General features: G+C 39.5%; 1 protein-coding gene across 5 annotated transcripts in view; it reads left to right on the forward strand.

Moving 5' to 3' along the window:
* The first annotated feature begins 6,599 nt into the window (after positions 1 to 6,599).
* Positions 6,600 to 14,916, forward strand: part of ADGRB3 (adhesion G protein-coupled receptor B3) — a 743,702-nt gene continuing 735,385 nt past the window's right edge. For 2 of the 5 annotated variants that reach the window (XM_046006639.1, XM_046006644.1), the window contains exons 1-3: positions 6,623 to 7,354; positions 8,767 to 8,931; positions 10,024 to 10,795. In XM_046006639.1, the coding sequence (XP_045862595.1) occupies positions 10,039 to 10,795 (757 nt within the window). In that variant the 5' untranslated portion in view covers positions 6,623 to 7,354; positions 8,767 to 8,931; positions 10,024 to 10,038. Of the gene's footprint in view, positions 7,355 to 8,557; positions 8,629 to 8,766; positions 8,932 to 10,023; positions 10,796 to 14,916 lie in introns of those variants that run through there. The other 3 variants (XM_046006643.1, XM_046006641.1, XM_046006642.1) reach the window with 3 other exon arrangements.

The following is a 14,916-nucleotide window of genomic DNA, read 5'->3' on the forward strand; positions in this document are numbered from 1 at the left end:
TTGAGATAAGAGCAGTATCTCTGTAGAGACTATAAGAAAGAAGAAAATGGGCAAAGACATAGGTTTAATGATTTTATTATATAAGATGAGAGAGTTCCCATATGATCACATCTGTTTTATAAATGAAGAATAAAGAAAGTTATCAGAATTGAAGAGTTGAAGGGAAGACTTAAGATTTAATAATCAAGGAAAAGCTACAAAATATTCATTGGGTATAATGGGAGAGTGAGCTTCTAAGTGAAAGTTATGAGTGACAGCCTGTGTGGTGAGGCCATATGAACCTGGTGATTATGAATGCATAGGGGCATCAGATTGCCTAAGGGTGAATTTCTTCACCAGTGTTCTGCTTCATGGGTGTGGCTCAGAGACAGTGGTTGAGTACAGTACAGTGTGCATAGTGATTCAGCCACGGAAATGTAACAGAAAGTTGAAAGTTATAAGTAAATTATTATAATAATTGGCATGAAATCCATAGAATAGGCACTAGTTACCTATGGTTATATAAAAGGTTATCCCCAAATTTAGCAATTGGAAACAGTAAACATTTGATATCATATTGTGTCTGCAGATCAGGAAACCAGGAGCAGCTTAGCTGAGTGGTTCTCATTCAAAGGCTCTCATGAGGCTACTACCAAGATATTGGCCAGGACATCTCACAACCTGACTGGGGAAACTTTCATTTCCAAGCTCATGCACATAGCTATTGACAGGCTTGGAAGATAAGCTTCTAATCAAACTCACCTGGGGTTCTCCATAGGGCTGTCTCGCAACAGGACAAGGGGCTTACCTCAGATGAGTGCTATAAGGGAGAGTGAAAGAGCTCCCAAGATGGAAGATAGTCATTTTATATCCTAAACTTGGAAGCGACATCCTATCACTGCTGCCTGCTCAGTAGAAGCAAGTCTCTAAAGCTAGCTCACTCTCAAGTGGAGATGATTACACAAAGGCATGAATGACAAGAAGTAGGGATCATCGAGGGACATGTTAGAGGCTGCCTATCACAGAATATAAGGAGGAAAGGAAAGACAGGAGAAGAAAATAGTGGGAATGGATTAAAGATCTGAATTTTCTGGAAAACTTGACTCCATGTGGTCATTGACCAGGTGAGTTTACAAAAGTAGGAGACAGTAGGTATAGAATTAGAAAATTAAATTTGAAATATTGAAAGTGGTGCAGTCGTTGGTTATGACCTCTTTAGTTAAAGACCACAGGAAAATGTGGTTGAGCTGGTATGAAGGAAATACAGAAATTGATCTGAAAAGATAGACAGTATGCCATATAAGCCATCTACATGGATGTTGAAAACATGAGAAGACTGGAAGCTGGATGGAGAGAAAAACTGAGTGGCTAAAAGAATGCATGAATAAAAAGTAAAATTTCTAAGTCAGTAAGAAGAGAGCAAAAAGGAAGAGGTGAGGCTACCAAAGGAAAATTATATAATTTATATAATTTATATCCTTTCCAAGAAAAAGGGATATAGTGAGATAAGAAGTAAATATTCAAAACCAGTAATAAACAACAAGGACACAAATCCCATCCACCTATAAACCCTCGTTAATCAGAATATGGGAGAAACATGCATGTTCCACTTGACATGGTTGCAAGAGAATGCCATGTCCTCACAAAATAATGGGCTTTAGTCAGCGGAAGATATAGAGAGAACATTCTGCATCAAGGTGTGTTGGAATAAAAGAGATCTAAAAGTCCAAGCGGGGAATCTGGTGGGAAGAGAAATGGTAGGAAGAATGAGTCAGGACTGGTAAGGAACAGAGCTGGAGAGACCCAAGATTTCAGAAATAATAGGTGATCAATAGACCTCAATCTCTGGTGTTGATTCAGTTAAACAGATATGCAGGTCCTTACAACTTAAGTTGGGTTGGAACACAATCCAAGACCAAAAAAAAAAAAAAAAAAAAAATTGATCACAGCGAGGGAAGGCTAAGAATGTAGTAATGAGTTGTCTGCATTAGCAGGTGGCAGCCAGGAAGGAAGCGTAAAGCTGGTAAAGCTATGCATGTCTTAAAAATTAAGACAGAGTAAAACATTTCCAACGTTTGAGTGAAAGAAACAGTTTTGATTCTTCCTAGCCTAGAATTTTGTTGCGTTTTTCTCTCATTGCTTCCCTGCCTTGTGAGATGCCTTGTTTTATTTAGAAGATATGAAGAGGAACCATAGTCAAGCCCTTTCCTGTTAAGAAACCAAAGTCCAGAGAGTACACAGCTTCTTGTCCATAACTAGATATATAACTAGTATCAGGTTCAGGGTAAAAATGAAGAATCTTCATTTCTAGTTCATTTGAAATCCTACGAATTAAAGGAAGAGGTATAAATATAGCAACTTTTATATAAATAAGTAGATAAAAACAACGACAAGGGAAAAATTTGGGAGTGAATTTATATTTAACCACAAACATATTCTGAGCTTCTGAAGTCATATTTTCCAAGACACTTGTACAACACACACAAGTGACATTATATGTTACCTACCCATGACATTTCCTGAATCCCAAGTGAAGTCTTGGTAATTGATGGCCAAAACCTTTTTACCAATTTAAGTGTTTTACATGTGCCATTGTAGAGGGAAAGAATGGTAAAAATGGAAATTTGATGCAAACGGCCTCTGGTTAAAAACTGCTCTGGCTATGCATGTTTGGGGAAGGTTGTCTAACTAGCTCAGGATAACCATCATTTCACATATTCCTTTTTTCTATTCTACCCCTCTTCTTCCTTTTTTTTTTAAGAACTTCTGTCACATAGTTTCTATTCTGGGATGTCCGATTAGAAAATGGTCAATTTGTTTTTAGATAGGGAACTGAGAAGAATCAGCTTATTTTCCGAGAAATTTCATTATTTCATAATAAGAAGAAAGAAGAAGGGGAGGAAGAAGAGTAAGGGGAGGAGGAGAAAGAAAAATATGGAGAAGTTCTTTCAGTTCATAGTAAATATGCTAACTTTAGGCATAAGGTACGTACTCACCCATTTAATCATGTAGTATTTTGATCATTTATTAACACAAAATATTAATATATTAGTTGACCATAGTAAATAATAGTTAAGGTTCATATCTCTGAAGTTGTTACATTAATTTCCTTTTATTATGGAATTAGTGGTTTTCCAAAGTCTGTGGGTGAGTGTGTACTGGAGACATTAAGTATTGAAAAACTAAAACATATTGAAAAGGAATAATCTACAAACTTATTTGTGCTTTTCTTTATGTTTTTAAATTTTATTTATTTCTTTTTTATTTATCTTACAACCCTGAGCTCAAGACCTGAGCTGAGATCAAGAGTCAGACATTTAACCGACTAAGCCACCCAGCTGCCTGTTTGTACTTCTTAAAGCCTTACTGAAGAAAAGTTCTAAAATTTGAAAGTGGTAATATATTAATATTGCAAGACTATGAGAGAAAAGGGTGAGGGGGAAGAAAATACTTTCTAGAACTAAGTAAGCATATTCAAAACATATTCTTATCATTTGAGTCCAAGAATTGTGCAGGTGATACTAAATTTAGCAATGATCCTGGAGGATGGGGCTCTCTTTTTTTCCCCCAAGATAGAAGGAGAAAACTGCAAAAAATAAAAAGCAATTAAAAAAAAGATTATACTTGGAAATCTCATTTCTCTGAAGTAATCTTTAAAAATGTATAAATAGTAGGAGAGATACATTTAAAAGACTTCAGCTTTACATGCTTGGGCCAATTTAAAATACAAGTTTATATTCTGATGTGTTAACACTGGTTTCTTAATAGTCCTTTTGAAAGTTGGCAAGGAAACTTAAGTGAAAATTAGTTTATACAATTAATCTGGAAGTTTGGGGGTGAGACTACTTTATCACTAAAGAAAATTAAAAAGGAACCTAGGAAACCATGCTTCCAAATACATGTGTAATAACTGAAATACAAATGAACACATTATATATACATGTATGTGTATGCACTTAATATAAAATGTATGCATATGTACACACATGTATACATAATGTGTGTATGTGTAAAATATGGGTCTGTGTTTGTATATATACCAACGTATGTACACAGATACACACAGGCACTTGTGAAAGGCAAATGAAGGCTCATAATTGTAATCTGAAATGGTGACTTTTAAAATGTATTAAAGCGTAAAAACAGACCAATCTCAATAGGGAGGAAAGGACACAGAGAGCCTATAGTGCGTAAACTGCTGCTCTTTTTATTGTTGGGTCAATATGTCAGCAGTGCTTTCACATGGAACGTAGTGCAGACATGAATCAGGGTGGTTCTTCCTTGCTTTGCCTTGGATTGTGCTGTTGTCAGGGTCCAGAGACCAGATTCTCCATATATGATTCTTTTTGTGATTCTTGATTATGACCCCCTGAGGAAGTCAGACCAGCCTGGGGTTACTGGAGATGGTGTCTTGCTTGGCATATTTATCATCCACAAATCATCTGCTATAAATATACCTCAGCAGGATCATCATCAGGCTGGCTCAGTAGCCTGCAATTTATGAAGGTTATGGGAAACAGTGTGAAGGGTGAAGTGCTTTATTAAGGGTGGCTTTCTCCCTGACCCAGCCCTGTGTTCTACTTGAATATAAATGACCCTGGGAATGAGTACTCCTTTCCATTTAGGATTAAGTCTTTTTAAATTGTCCCTTTCAGCTGTTATTCTTATGTCACTATGTCATGACTTTAAGATTTTTCTAAGAAACATCAAAAGCACAGTGTTTGAAGATAATGTGAGAAATTACTAGATGCAAGATAGATATATATCTAAACCTCACATTGTTTCCTCTCCTTGTTCCCATTTTTGAGCATTTGTCATTAATCTCTATATTCGCTTGTGGCAAAATAACAGAACTGATCAAAATGTTTTGCAAATATCATAATTATAATCTCTATGGAAGTTGAAATAGAAGAAATGTGATTCTCCTTTGTATTGCTGAATGTTGTTTGTTTTTAAAAGAAAATGTTTTTGCTTCAGACACAATGTTTTGGATTATGCCCTCGACATAAACCTTATTTTCCTTTCACATTCCCCTAAATGAATAGAAAATATTGTAATGAACCAAAAATGACACAACACCAAACGCCACACAGGCTGCTCTCTCAGCCAGTGAATGTTCCTGGAACATAGTTAAAGCTTGTTGGTTGGGGAATGATTAACTGTTTCCCTTACAGGATGTTATTCTGAACACTTGTCCTAGAAGAGAAAGCCTTGAGGAGGGTCACCCCATTAATATGTATTAAGAAGTAAAGGGCCAATTTTAATATTTCAAACAACTTCAGTGAATAAAAGATCATTGGCACCTTTCTGTTTTCACTGTGGTCCTCTTTTAAAATGATGTTCTTCACTCTCCATTTGCCCCAAGGGAGAGGAACAACAAGAGTAAGAAAAATGCCGAAAGAGTGCAGAGAGAAAATGATGGAAATCTGTTTTATTCCACTTCACCTGCTGCTTAAGCCACTCACCCTTAGAAAGACTGAGACACTTTATATATGAATTACCCCTTGTGGTCTCCCTCACCATATTACCATGCTATTTTGCCACTTGTTTTGCAAACCACCAACTGCGTTTACAAGTAGAGACATAATCAGTAGGCGAATGACCTTTTGCAGCATTGTATCTGAAGCTCGCTCATCAAATGCTTGTCAGCCAACTGTCCAGGGGTCTAAATAAATAAATAAAGATGGGGAAATTTATCTCTTTTTGGCTGCTAAATTGAGAATCTGGTAGCCTTTCCTCCCCATTTCCCTCGTTTTCTTTTTCTTTCTTTTTTTTTTTTCCACCCCTGTCCACAAACCTGTTACTAGGGAAACTTGAAAAGGAATCAGATACATTAAGAAAACAAAAGTTTAGACCCCACAACCACGATCCCATTGCCATGCAGAAAGCAATGCAAGATGCCCAACCTCAGTCGCCGCACCGCGGTCCTGACAAAGCCTGTATCTAGCCAGAACAAATAAGATGTTAATTGCAGCCTCGCTGAGAAAAACTAGTATTGTTCCAGCCAGAGGGACACGCAGCGTTTCAGGAGCCGAGATATGCCCCCTCCGCTGAGGACTGGATCAATTCATCTGAATCCCGGTGATGAAATGACAGTTCTTCAGCTGCGACAAGTTCACGCTGAAAGAAAGAAAGACGATCAAGTCCAGTATTTACTTCCCACCCGGCAGAGTCTCCTTCCAGTCCTCCGCACCCCCCTAGTGAGTTTCTCTTACAGTTGATCGCCGCCAGCCCCAGCGGTGGGAACTGAGGATGCAAAAACCTCCCAGACGCAGAAAATACTGCTGTCGGGACGTGCTTGGTTTTGAGTAGCCGTGACGTGCAGGCTCACCGCGGCCCTGGCTGGAGCACCGAGGAGCCCCCCTCCCGCCCGCCTCTCTCCCGCCCTCCCGCCGGGCCTCCCTCCTTTCTCACCCCGCCGCTTCCCTCCTCTTCTCTCACACACACCCGCCCGCGCCCTCGGGAGGCAGAACTCCGGGAAGGCACCGCCGGCGCGCCGCGCTCGTCGAGCCTCGGGCCGGCCGCCTGGCGCTCGGCACGGGGGCTAGCACGGGGCGCGCGGCGCCCGGGGACGCGCGCGCGCACGAGCACGCGGGAGACCGGTGCGCGCGCGCGCACCTCCTCCCGCGCGCGCGCCCCGGGGAGAGCGAGCGCCGCGCGCCGGCGCGCACACCCGAGACAGAGCTTTACTATCTCGCTCCCTCTCGCGCCCCTCCTCGCTGGGCATTCAAACAGCTTTCCGACATCACCAGCCAAGGATTTTTTTCCCCCCTCTCCTTAGTCGCGGTCCGTCCATCAGTACCTGCGGGGGGGAGGAGGAGGAGGGAGGAAAGCGGAAAGAGGAAAAAGCATAAGCTTGAGCCTTCCGATCCGACCACGAATACTCCTGTAATAAACCCACCGCCCCAACAATCTGCCTTAGCAGCCGCTGCTGTCGCCGGCCACTTCTCGTCTCAGCGCTTTCTTTGCTTCTTGGCTATTCGGTTTGCTGGGGGTGGATTTGATCAAACAAATCCTCGCCTTTAAGCCACTTGCATTTTTTTGTTTGTTTCCTCAGAGTCTCTCTACGGGGGGCTTCTCCCCCGCCCCCCCCCCCACCTCCGTTGGAGGTTGGACTCAGTGGGATACGGCGTCAGGCTCCGGGGTCCTGGAGGCTTTTTTCTCCTACCTGTCCCCTCTTTTGATTGCCCCCTCCATCTTTTGCTTCTCTTAAGTGTGCATTTTTTAAAAATAAATCCTGATTTTTGAAGCTGAGCCGGGGAAAATGGGCAACGGTGATTGGGACCGAAGGGGAGTCTCTCCGTCACTGTTGCTGGGACGCGTGCCTGTGCTGGTGTCTTAGAGCAAGAGCCTCCCTGAGCTTTCGGAGTGGAAGGTAAGGAAGGGGGTCCGGGGTCACCTTCCCTCTGCCAGGGGTCGCCGCCGAGGAGCTCTCCGTCTAGGTGTGTGCGGAGGGAGGACGAGGAGAGGAAAGGCTGTTGCTGGCAGGTGGAGGGGCTGCGAGGAAACCCGACTGTCTGCATTTACTTAAACGCCGCAGTTGAAAAGTTAAGAGAAGTCTGTTTTTCCAGAGATGTGCTGGGTCGGAACGAATAGACAGGCAGACCTAGAAAATCTGGGGGTTGTGTGTGATTGGGGTGATTTTATGGGGAGAAATTTTTAGGTTAGAAGGAAGTTAAGATAAGGGGAGGCAGTGGGTCTTCTATTGGGGAAAAAAAAATTAGTGGAGTGATGGCGCCGTCTATGTTCGACTAAACTAAAGTGTCACCCAGAAAATCAGTTTTGAGAATAGCTAAACTAAATGCTGGTTTGCTTCTCAGCAGGCGACAAATAAATAAATAAATAATAAATAAATACAACATCCTTGAGACCTTGGTAGCCGTCCCTTAGACACCCCCCACCCCATTCTTTCTTTCTTAAAGAGGGAAATACAATTGTTTGAACTGGCCCTGCAGTCGAGGGCGGGGGTGGGGGGAACGGCAGAGTTCAATGATTCATTTTTGATTCTTTAGAATAAAACAAGGCTCCGTATACCAAGGCTTAAGGATTAAAATAAAGAGCATTATGTTGAGGGGGCTCTCTTGAGCAAGCTTGAAAGTGAAATCAGAGCTATTTCCTCACTCTTTCTAATCCTTGACGAGCACAGCAATGCAGACATGCACTGTCAAATAAATGGAAGCAAAAGTACCGGATTTCATTAGGAAAAGAAATACGACCTCTTTTTGAGTTACCTATTATAAAATGAAGCCCCCTTTCATGGATGGAATTCCTAATTTAGACACTTATTGTCACATTGGCTCTCAACGCCTACACTCTATCCTGAAGAACACTGCGCAGACCTGCATTGCCTGCAAAGTGCTACAGCAAAAAAAAAGAGGAAATTATTTCCAAAATTTCCTGCAACTTTACCAATTTTTTAACCTTTAAATGCTCATTGGCTTTATTTTATCAAGAAGAAAATGCATTATTCATTGAGCTGTATGCTTGAAAGAGAGGACGCTGTTTTGATAGTCCCAGCAGTTCTGATGTTATTTTAAACTGCTGCTATATAGAGATTTAGAGTTGGGGCTGTTTTCTCCTATATCAAGACATAGAATTTGAATTATGATCTGGAAAATGCAGATCTATCTTCAGGGACTTCGGTCACTGGTATTTGTGTGCATGCGTTGGTGTGTGTTATGCAATGGGAAGGAAGAGGGTTTTATCCTTTGGTTCAGAGAGGACCCAGGCAAAGACATGAAAACTCTTTAACTGTCTATATGTCTGTATGTCTGTCTCTGTTTACAGAACAGTGGAAGAGACTGCAGCCTAAAGACTTTTATAATTAACTTGGCATCACTTTTCTCAGCTCAAAGGCTAAACAAAAAAGCAGTGTCATTTATTCTAAGAAATAACTTCTTAAAGGTTAAAGCTGAAAAAATTCGAGTTATTTTTGGATAACAACTTACAGAGGTAAATATAATCAAGGATTACTTTATTATGCAAGGCCAGGTTAAAAAATATAAAGAAAAGGAGCTTTGGAGCTCTTGTTGGAAAGAGAACAATTCAGTAATTGAAATCTGCTAGGAAAGAAAATGCTCATGTCTTTTATCTACCATGTGTAAATCTTAAATTACAGTAGATAACTCTAGATAAAATAGCCCTAATTAAAAAAAAAATTAAAAGGCTGAAGCCGGCTCAATTACTGTGGTTCTGGGATTTTTCACTGACATCACCTTTGGATACAGATACTAATACAGTGATCCACTTTATGTATCCCAAGAGGGCATGTCACATTGAAATGACTGCCTTAAATCCTGGTTCTCACTGGTGATATTGAACAAGTCTTTCCCTTGTATCTACCCATCTATGCCCTTTTTCAGATGATGGTTTTAAAATTCTGTTAATCCACATGAATGCCAGTGTTTTTTGCACAGGAATTCCCATCAGTTCACATGGTGGTCCCTGCAAAGACAAGTATGGACATTTGGGAGATGATGTTTCATCCTCAACAAATTATCTTTCATGTTTTTTAAAATTGTGGCTATCCTTTATCGAAATTGCTTTCCATATTTAAAATAAAAGAAATAATGTGATGACAGCTGTTCCTAGATTATCAGATTAGATTTTGTGTGATGATGTTTACTGCAGGCCGAATGAGAGAAAATGTTGTATAGGTTGCTTAAAAATATTTCAAAAATTAAAATTTAGGTTATGATATTTTAAAAAGATATGTTTTCCTCTTCTTTCAATAGAATCATAATTCACTTGGAGGAAATCCTGGTAGATAAATTAGAGCATTCCTGTTAATCATCTGTTAAATATTATTTTTAAATTGCATGTGGAGAATTTGACCATTGTGAATGACCACGTGAGGGCGCTGTTCACACAGCAACAAATAATTTCCTAGCGTTATTAAAAAAAAAAAAAAATTACCTGCCCTTCTTTTAAAAAGGGTTTTTTACTGAAATCTTGAAAACAGCTGGCTGTAATATTAGAAGGAGTTTCTTTTTTAAATGCGCGTAGACTCCTACTTGCATTTTACTTTCATTGCCATTTTTACAGGCCAAATGACATAGGATGAAGGCTGTTCGTAACCTGCTGATTTATATATTTTCCACCTATCTCCTGGTTATGTTTGGATTTAATGCTGCCCAAGACTTCTGGTGTTCAACTTTGGTGAAGGGAGTCATTTATGGATCGTATTCTGTAAGTGAAATGTTTCCCAAAAACTTTACAAACTGCACTTGGACGCTGGAAAATCCAGATCCAACCAAATATAGCATTTACCTGAAATTTTCCAAAAAGGACCTTAGCTGCTCTAACTTTTCCCTCTTGGCTTATCAGTTTGATCATTTTTCCCATGAAAAAATAAAGGATCTCTTAAGAAAGAATCATTCTATAATGCAACTCTGCAATTCCAAGAATGCTTTCGTTTTTCTACAGTATGATAAAAATTTTATTCAAATACGTCGGGTGTTTCCAACCGATTTCCCAGGATTACAGAAAAAAGGGGAAGAAGATCAGAAATCTTTTTTTGAGTTTTTGGTATTGAACAAGGTGAGCCCGAGCCAGTTTGGTTGCCATGTATTATGCACTTGGCTGGAGAGCTGCTTAAAATCAGAAAATGGGAGAACGGAATCATGTGGGATCATGTATACAAAATGCACCTGCCCTCAGCATTTGGGAGAGTGGGGGATCGACGACCAGTCGCTGGTTTTATTAAATAACGTGGTGTTACCCCTGAATGAGCAGACCGAGGGCTGCCTGACCCAGGAACTGCAAACTACCCAGGTCTGCAATCTTACCAGGGAGGCCAAGCGACCGCCCAAAGAAGGTAAGTGCCCAGCAGAGAGGGGGAGATGGGAGGGAGGGGTGTTGGGAAATGGAATTAAGATGTGCTATTTCAACACAAGGGCTTAATCTTTAGTCTTTAACTCTGTCATCTTTGAAATCATTTGATTTGTGATCTTCACTAGTAAAGGTCTCTTAGGCTAGTTTTGGGTTTCAGGATTTTAGAATGGGGCAGTGAAGATAGGAAAGCCCTCATCAAGGTGCCCTGCTAGTGTGTCAAAAACATGGAGCCAGTTTGCAGTGGAGGTTGCTGAGGTGGGGGTGGGGGTCTTTATTGGCTGCAGCCCCTCGGGGAGAATCCACCTCTACACAATCACGCTCTCATGCACACTCCTTCAAAGGGATTTGTAGGATTTCTACTTGATGCTACAGCCCTGTAAAAAGTACACTTCCCTTCCTCTCACCTTTGCCCTCTCTGTCTCACTGTGTCAACCAAAACCCCTTTAGCTGTACTGCCCCAAGTTGGGAAAGCAGGACTAAAAGATGACACGAACTCAGTAAAGTACCTGTTTGGACTAAATGACTTTTTGGCACCTGAAGACAAGGGTGTCCCCCTCCCCAACAGCCCAATAATTTGAAAAAAAAAAAAAAAAAAAAAAAAAAGTGCTTCGCACAATAAATCCCGTGTGAAACCCCACTGGGAAGCGCAGACTCTGGGGTCTCCTGGCTGTGAAGCCACTTGGAGGCAGGGTAGAATTAAAGCACAGGCTGATCCTGTGCAACCTGATTGCTCTCTTGCGTGAATTTTGCTCTCCTTGGTCCCTTGTTGATATACACGAGGAGAGTGGGAGCGTGTCAGAGATGAACTAGATGGAACAAATAGTGCAACGGAAATGCAGAGGAAAAAGAGCAAAGTACAGGAGTGATTTATAGCTTTCTCTCAGTCCCCAGTGGGGGAGCTACTGGAGGATTTCAGATTGTGGATTACGTTTAATAATGCAAGAAAGCTGACATATTTTTGAGAAAATGACTTTCCTGTTTGGAAGGTTAACGGATGTGTTCCATTCCTTTGAGGACACGGCTGATGCGTATTCGTTCTCCCTCCCCAACCCTGCAACTAGAGAGTGTGTTGATTTTTTATGCAGGAAATGTTTTCTGATTGCCACAAAGATCCCTGTCTGTGGAAAGGGACAGCCAAGCTCCAGTCCCTCTTTCCTCCCCCTCCCCCAACAGAAGTTGTCTTTGTGGCCAATATAAAATTGACACGTTGTTGGAGAATTTTCTTTAAGAGTAGCCAAGGCTTTGTAAGGGGTGGGGGTGGGAGGGAAAGAGCGAGAAGGGCTTAACTAGCTAGATGCGGTTTCTCTGCTGAAAGCAATTTGGGGGATGGGGATTATGGAAGAGCAATAGTACATGGGGAGAAGATGTGTTAGAAAATAAATGCAGGCTAATGGCAATGAGAGAGGGTTGAAAACCTTTAAGATTTCTACAGGTCAGTGTTTCACTAACAGCTGTGGCTGAAGAAAACAAAGTGGTTTTAAATTACAGGAGTTCTTTTCTCTGGTAAAAATCCCAGAGAAGCACTTGCAACTGCAGGGATGGTATTTAACACCATTTAAAACTAATTAGTGTCCCCTAGAATAAGAAGCTACAGTACACACAGAAAATGTGATGCTACAAGCTGGCTAATAAGACAATTAACACCAGAAACTGGTATTTGTCTGTTTTATTGCGGTTTTAATAAAATCTAGAATCTCTTTTATCAGTGGTTACAATTCTATCATGAAATTGACTGCCCGTGAGGAGTGGGAAAGTGAATCTAGTTTGGGAAGCTTTTTTTATGAATGGTAGCAAGTCACGAAAACAAAGTTGTGTGCGCATTAAGCATGATTTTCAAAGATTTTGCAGGTCATGATCTTGAGATGTGGGCTGAAACAGTGCTAGGATTTATAGAAGTTGGACTCGATTGTCATTTGTTTTGTAAATGAGTAAGAATATGAGTGATTTTAGACATTCGGTGTATAACACGTGGGACCACGTCTATGTCTTTCGACTAATTAGTTGGCAAAATGAGAAAGGGATAGCTCCAAAACAAATAAGTGATTATATTAAAATTGTTATCGTGTTAATAGAACTGAACTAGGAGGACTTTATATAATAGGGGAAGAATATATGCTGTATCAGTAAAATTGAACAGTCTGTATTCTCTTTATTCTAAATGTGTGTTCTTTAATTTTTGGGTATTCTGAGTCAGAAAGGTAAGGATAAGTAATTCCTGATGACATAATTGTAGCTGATGCATTTATAAGTAGTTCTTATATATTCAGCATTCCTTACCTCATTCAAAGAAGACCTTTTTGACTATGCTGCTTTGTAGGAAAAGAATGTGAAAATCTGTAGACTCTTAATTTAGTAAGATTTATGCAAAATATTTTAAATCTTAAATATTTTATATAAACGCTATGTAAAAACTTATGAAAGAATTATTTAATACCATTTCAAATAAACTACCACATAATGATATTAACAAGGTTAGAGGTTAATAATTACATACAGTTGTGCTACTCATAATTAATTTTATTCCAAAATGTCTTTACTTTATATGGTAACATGTAATCCCAGGTTTTAAAATAAGTCTTTAAAAATTCTACTTACATTTTACATTAATAAATGATTTCCGTTTTGTATAGAAATATAGACTATCCTGTAAGTCATCAAGGGAATAAATACACAATTATTCTCCATAGTTTTTCTTTCTTTCTTTTTTTTTTTTTGGCCATAGTTTTTCTTTACTTCTGTTTTATTTACTGTAGTAAGTACTGAAAACCTTGAGTGGAAATATTTTCTACATCCATTACATCATAGAAGTGGCACAAATTGGACAGAAGACTCTTTACATGCAATAGATGCAATTCTAGCTTGTTTTGTGCGGTGCTGGTGGTGATGGGAATGGTGTACCAAATGCTGAATATTTTGAATGTGTCCATTGAAATCACAAAATCCTATTTAGTTAGTATTTGAGGAAATTATAGGCTCCCAGGACTGGGCTGTTAATTTTGTTGATGTACGATTTCTACTAAAATGTCTGTTAATAATACATTCATATACTGAAGAATTTCATAGCCAGAAAACAGCAAGAAGAAAACTACCACTGTTTGTAGTGATGACACCAGCGATAACAAATGCGATCTTGAATGTATTATAAAAGTAAATAATTGGACTGATGCTTTATTAAAGTATTAATTAGTTAAGTACTAATACATTTAAGTATCTTGTTTTTTAAGTTCATGTTTGACATATTTGAGGATGTTATATGATTATAAAAACTTAGTTGCCATTCCCCAGGTTTTATGTGAAACTTTGAAAACCAAGTAAACCAACAAAATGAAGCCTTTTAAAATAATGAAGTCTTATTTCAGGCAATATTTTTTAAAAAAAAACTATCTACATTTAATGTATATAACTTTTTTTTTTTTTTTTTAAAGAAAGCTCAAATGATATTGCTGTTACCTGGTTTTCAGATGTAAGTCTGGGAGGTATTGGCTTGTATTCTTGAGGCCTTTACTGGATTTTATAGGACTTTTTTTTTTCCTACCATAGATGATTCTGTATTAGTTAAAATATATATAGAAATATTAGTTAAAATATAAGATGTGCTATAAGATCTTACTTCTTACCACTTCACCTAAAATAAGCAACTAAAACAGTTTTGGCAGAAAAATTCTCTATCAGGGTATCTAAGTCACATAATAAACCTTAATGGAACCTTTGTTTCCTACTTACATCAATGGTGCTACTTATGTGAAGGGAAATTGGGATGCCTGTATAGATTCCAGGAAATCTGAACACACATACTCATTTGTCTTTTCACTCTGCCCATACTAATCCTTGATATTCTGTCACCCAAGGGGAAGACTCACTATGTGCCTGTGTAAAATCTAGCCCGGGGTTGTGTGTGTGTTCACAGTTCTAGGTACCTGTTTTATCGTCTAGAGCAATTTGTGTCTCAGTGTGTTTTCATTTCTTTCTACTCTTGCTTTTTTTACCCTCAGAACTGTTCAGCACTTTTCACCTTCCTCTTTACTGTCCTTGGATCTTACTTCCTTTGTAAATGCCATGGTCCCACACACTCTACTGGAATGTAGAAAGGCATATTGAGTCTGT

Source organism: Meles meles, chromosome 5 (genome assembly GCF_922984935.1).
Source record: "Meles meles chromosome 5, mMelMel3.1 paternal haplotype, whole genome shotgun sequence".
In the NCBI taxonomy this organism is placed as follows: domain Eukaryota; kingdom Metazoa; phylum Chordata; class Mammalia; order Carnivora; family Mustelidae; genus Meles; species Meles meles.